Source organism: Rhagoletis zephyria, unplaced genomic scaffold (genome assembly GCF_001687245.7).
Source record: "Rhagoletis zephyria isolate East Lansing unplaced genomic scaffold, Rhagoletis_zephyria_1.1 Rzeph_scaffold_05505, whole genome shotgun sequence".
Classification (NCBI taxonomy): domain Eukaryota; kingdom Metazoa; phylum Arthropoda; class Insecta; order Diptera; family Tephritidae; genus Rhagoletis; species Rhagoletis zephyria.
In genome coordinates, this window is record NW_016162588.1 from 1 (window position 1) to 3,158 (window position 3,158).

Here is a 3,158-nt window from a genome sequence, read left to right on the forward strand (position 1 = left end):
TCATTTAATATTTTCTCCGAGATTTGTTTTTGTTGTTCTGTTAGCTTTTCTGGTAACTTCTTGAACCAATCAAGAGATTCGTCAACACTGAGTCTTGCCACCTCCCCTACATGTTTATCGTTAAGTTTAACCGTAAGTGCTTCTTTTTTTAATCTAAAACCATTACATTCCTTACAATCCACCATAGAGCAATAATGATCTATAAGCTCTTCATTGTAATCCATCTGGCCTTCTAATATACGAACTAAGCCTTCAAACCTTGGCTCTCTAGAGCCAAAAAGTATTGCATCCTTTGCTTCTTGACTGATGCCTTTCCATGGAACATCAAGACTAAATTTGTATATTTTAGCTAATGATAAAACGGCATCTTGCAAAAACCTCTGCTTCGCCTGCGCATTATTGAATATCGGTCCTATGGGTTTCAAAGCACCTTCAGATATTGAAAGGGTTTCATCAGGTACAATCAGTTTTGTGTCAACACTTAGCCTTCTACCAAGGCCGTTACATTCACTACACGCACCATATGGGCTATTAAAGGAGAATAACCTTGGCTCCACTTCTTCAAGAGTAAATCCAGACTCCGGGCAAGCAAAATTTTCTGAAAAGGTAAATATTTGACCGTTTTTGTATTCTGAATTATGATCTTCGGGTAAGCTGACAATCTCTACATATATCAAACCACTGNCCGATTCTACACTACTCGGCAAGCGATTACCTACATCCTCTGATATTGACACTCTATCCACAACAACTGATATGTTGTGCTTCTTATTTTTATCCAATTTAGGCAGATCTTCTATGCCATATACTTCACCGTTTACTTTTAATCTAACGTAACCTTGTTTTTTGATTTCCGATATCTCTTTAAGGTGCTCACCTTTTCTACCACGCACAATTGGTGCAAGTATGTATATTTTAGTTTCAACAGGCAATGCAACTATAGCATCTACAATCTGAGATATGGTCTGCTTAGATATTGGCAGTCCAGTTGCAGGTGAGTAAGGAATACCTATTCGTGCATATATTAAGCGTAAGTAGTCATAAATTTCAGTGACAGTACCAACCGTTGATCTCGGATTTTTTGAAATTGATTTCTGGTTAATAGATATGGCGGGTGAAAGGCCAGTTATTGACTCAACATCTGGTTTATCTTGAATATTAAGGAATTGGCGTGCATAAGCTGACAAACTTTCTACATACCTTCGTTGTCCTTCTGCATAGATCGTATCAAATGCTAAACTCGATTTACCAGAACCACTGAGCCCAGTAATAACGACTAACTTATTTTTTGGTATATTAACATCTACACCTTGCAGATTATGCTCTCTCGCATTTTTAACCCTTATGAAATCATCCATATTTTTGTATACATAAATTTTAAAGTTATTATATACATAAAATATATGAATTTGTATGAGTACTTTGTCTATACTTAATTATTATGATCACATTTACATTATTAAAAAAAGAACACTTTCCACTGCTACTAAAATGGCTTGAGGCACCTCATGTGAAGCTATGGTGGGATAAAGACATACACTGGACAATAGAATTAATTGAAAGAAAATATAGCGATTATACCAAAAGATTTAAACGGTTAGTGCCGGCAACTGAAACGATTGAAAAGCCAATGCACGCTTTTATTATCAACTTCAATGAAGTAAATATTGGCTATATTCAATATTACAGCAAACATGATTTTCCACCTACAATACCTCATCTCCCTGAGAGCTGTGCCGCTATAGACTGGTATATCGGTGAACCGGCCTATATAGGCAGAGGAATTGGTACACAAGTTTTGAGTATATTTTTAGATGAGTTTGTTTTTAAAAATTTTGAGTATGCCTTTATTGACTCAAATACATCTAACATTGGTGCAATTCGCGTTTATGAAAAAGCTGGATTCAAAAAGATTAGAGAAGACAGTGATGTTACTTTAATGCTCAAAAGAGCTTGCAGTTAACTGTAATACGGTCTACATTTAAAGCTTTTTCGTTACCATACTTTGTTATTGACTTAGAAAATCAAAATGCTTAACATATTAGTTGGTCAGGGATCAAAAATAACAATGGCAACAAATAATATTGACTATCATAAGATTACTATAGTTATGACAAATGGTGAAGAATTTGAAACTCGTTCTACCTATGGAAAAGAAGGTGATAAGATAAAACTCGATAGAGATCCTTTAACCCATCCTGCATGGACAGGAAGCCTAACGAGTGGAGCAGCAAGCAAAACCAGTAGGTTAGCTAAGTTCAATGATAAGTATGGAGATATTTTTTAATTTTCCACTTATATTTGAATGATAGGCTATGTTGCTTCTGAGTCACCAAAGTCGCAGGAGATTTCTCAGCTTCTAGAAGCTTTTGGGTTTATCAATATTGCGGAAGACAATAAATCTAAGGTTGATATACTCATAGTAGTTGGTGGTGATGGCTTTATGTTACGCACTCTACATAACTACATTATAGGTAATGGTAATATACATGTATATGGCATAAACACCGGCAACGTCGGATTTTTAATGAATAAATACAAAGAGAACATTATCGACTGTATAAAACATGCAATTCCTACCAAGTTAACTCTGCTAAACATGGAGGCTGTAGATACACACAACAAAAAATATTATTACACAGCAGTAAATGAAGTATATGTTTTCAGAAGAACAAATCAAATAGTGGAAATGAATGTGACTATTAACAATAAGTTGAAAATAGAAAAACTCAGAGGAGATGGAATAATATTATCTACTCCAACAGGAAGTACTGCATATAATTTATCTGCTGGTGGGCCAATTCTGCCATTAAATTCGAATTTGCTGGCATTGACATCTATAAACAGCTATCATCCAAGACATTGGAATGGTGCATTGATATCAAACGACACAGTAGTGCAGCTTGATATCAATAATGTAGAAAATCGCCCAGCAATTGTAGTTGCAGACTATAAGGAATTTCATGACATATCACAAATAAAAATACATAAAGACCAGGAAAATACAGTAACATTGCTTTTCGATAGAGATTATTCACTAGACGAGAGAATATTTGACAAGCAGTTCTTATATTAAAATACTACGTAAACTAGCATTTACCATATTTTAATAACTGTGATGTAATCAACACAACATTGTAATTAATTTTTTGGAGTAG

General features: G+C 34.7%; 2 protein-coding genes across 2 annotated transcripts; one reads left to right on the forward strand and one right to left on the reverse strand.

Annotated features, from left to right (window-relative positions):
* Positions 1-166: 166 nt before the first annotated feature.
* Positions 167-1,358, reverse strand: LOC108372172 (uvrABC system protein A-like; the record flags this gene model as incomplete). Its single annotated transcript, XM_017627822.1, has 1 exon — positions 167-1,358. A coding segment is annotated over exon 1 (1,192 nt), but the record flags the coding sequence as incomplete, so codon positions are not given.
* A 710-nt stretch (positions 1,359-2,068) lies between these two features.
* LOC108372173 (NAD kinase-like) lies at positions 2,069-3,076 on the forward strand. Its single transcript, XM_017627823.1, has 2 exons — positions 2,069-2,243; positions 2,313-3,076. Exons 1-2 carry the CDS (start codon positions 2,069-2,071, stop codon positions 3,074-3,076), a joined length of 939 nt encoding a protein of 312 aa, XP_017483312.1.
* Positions 3,077-3,158: the final 82 nt, after the last annotated feature.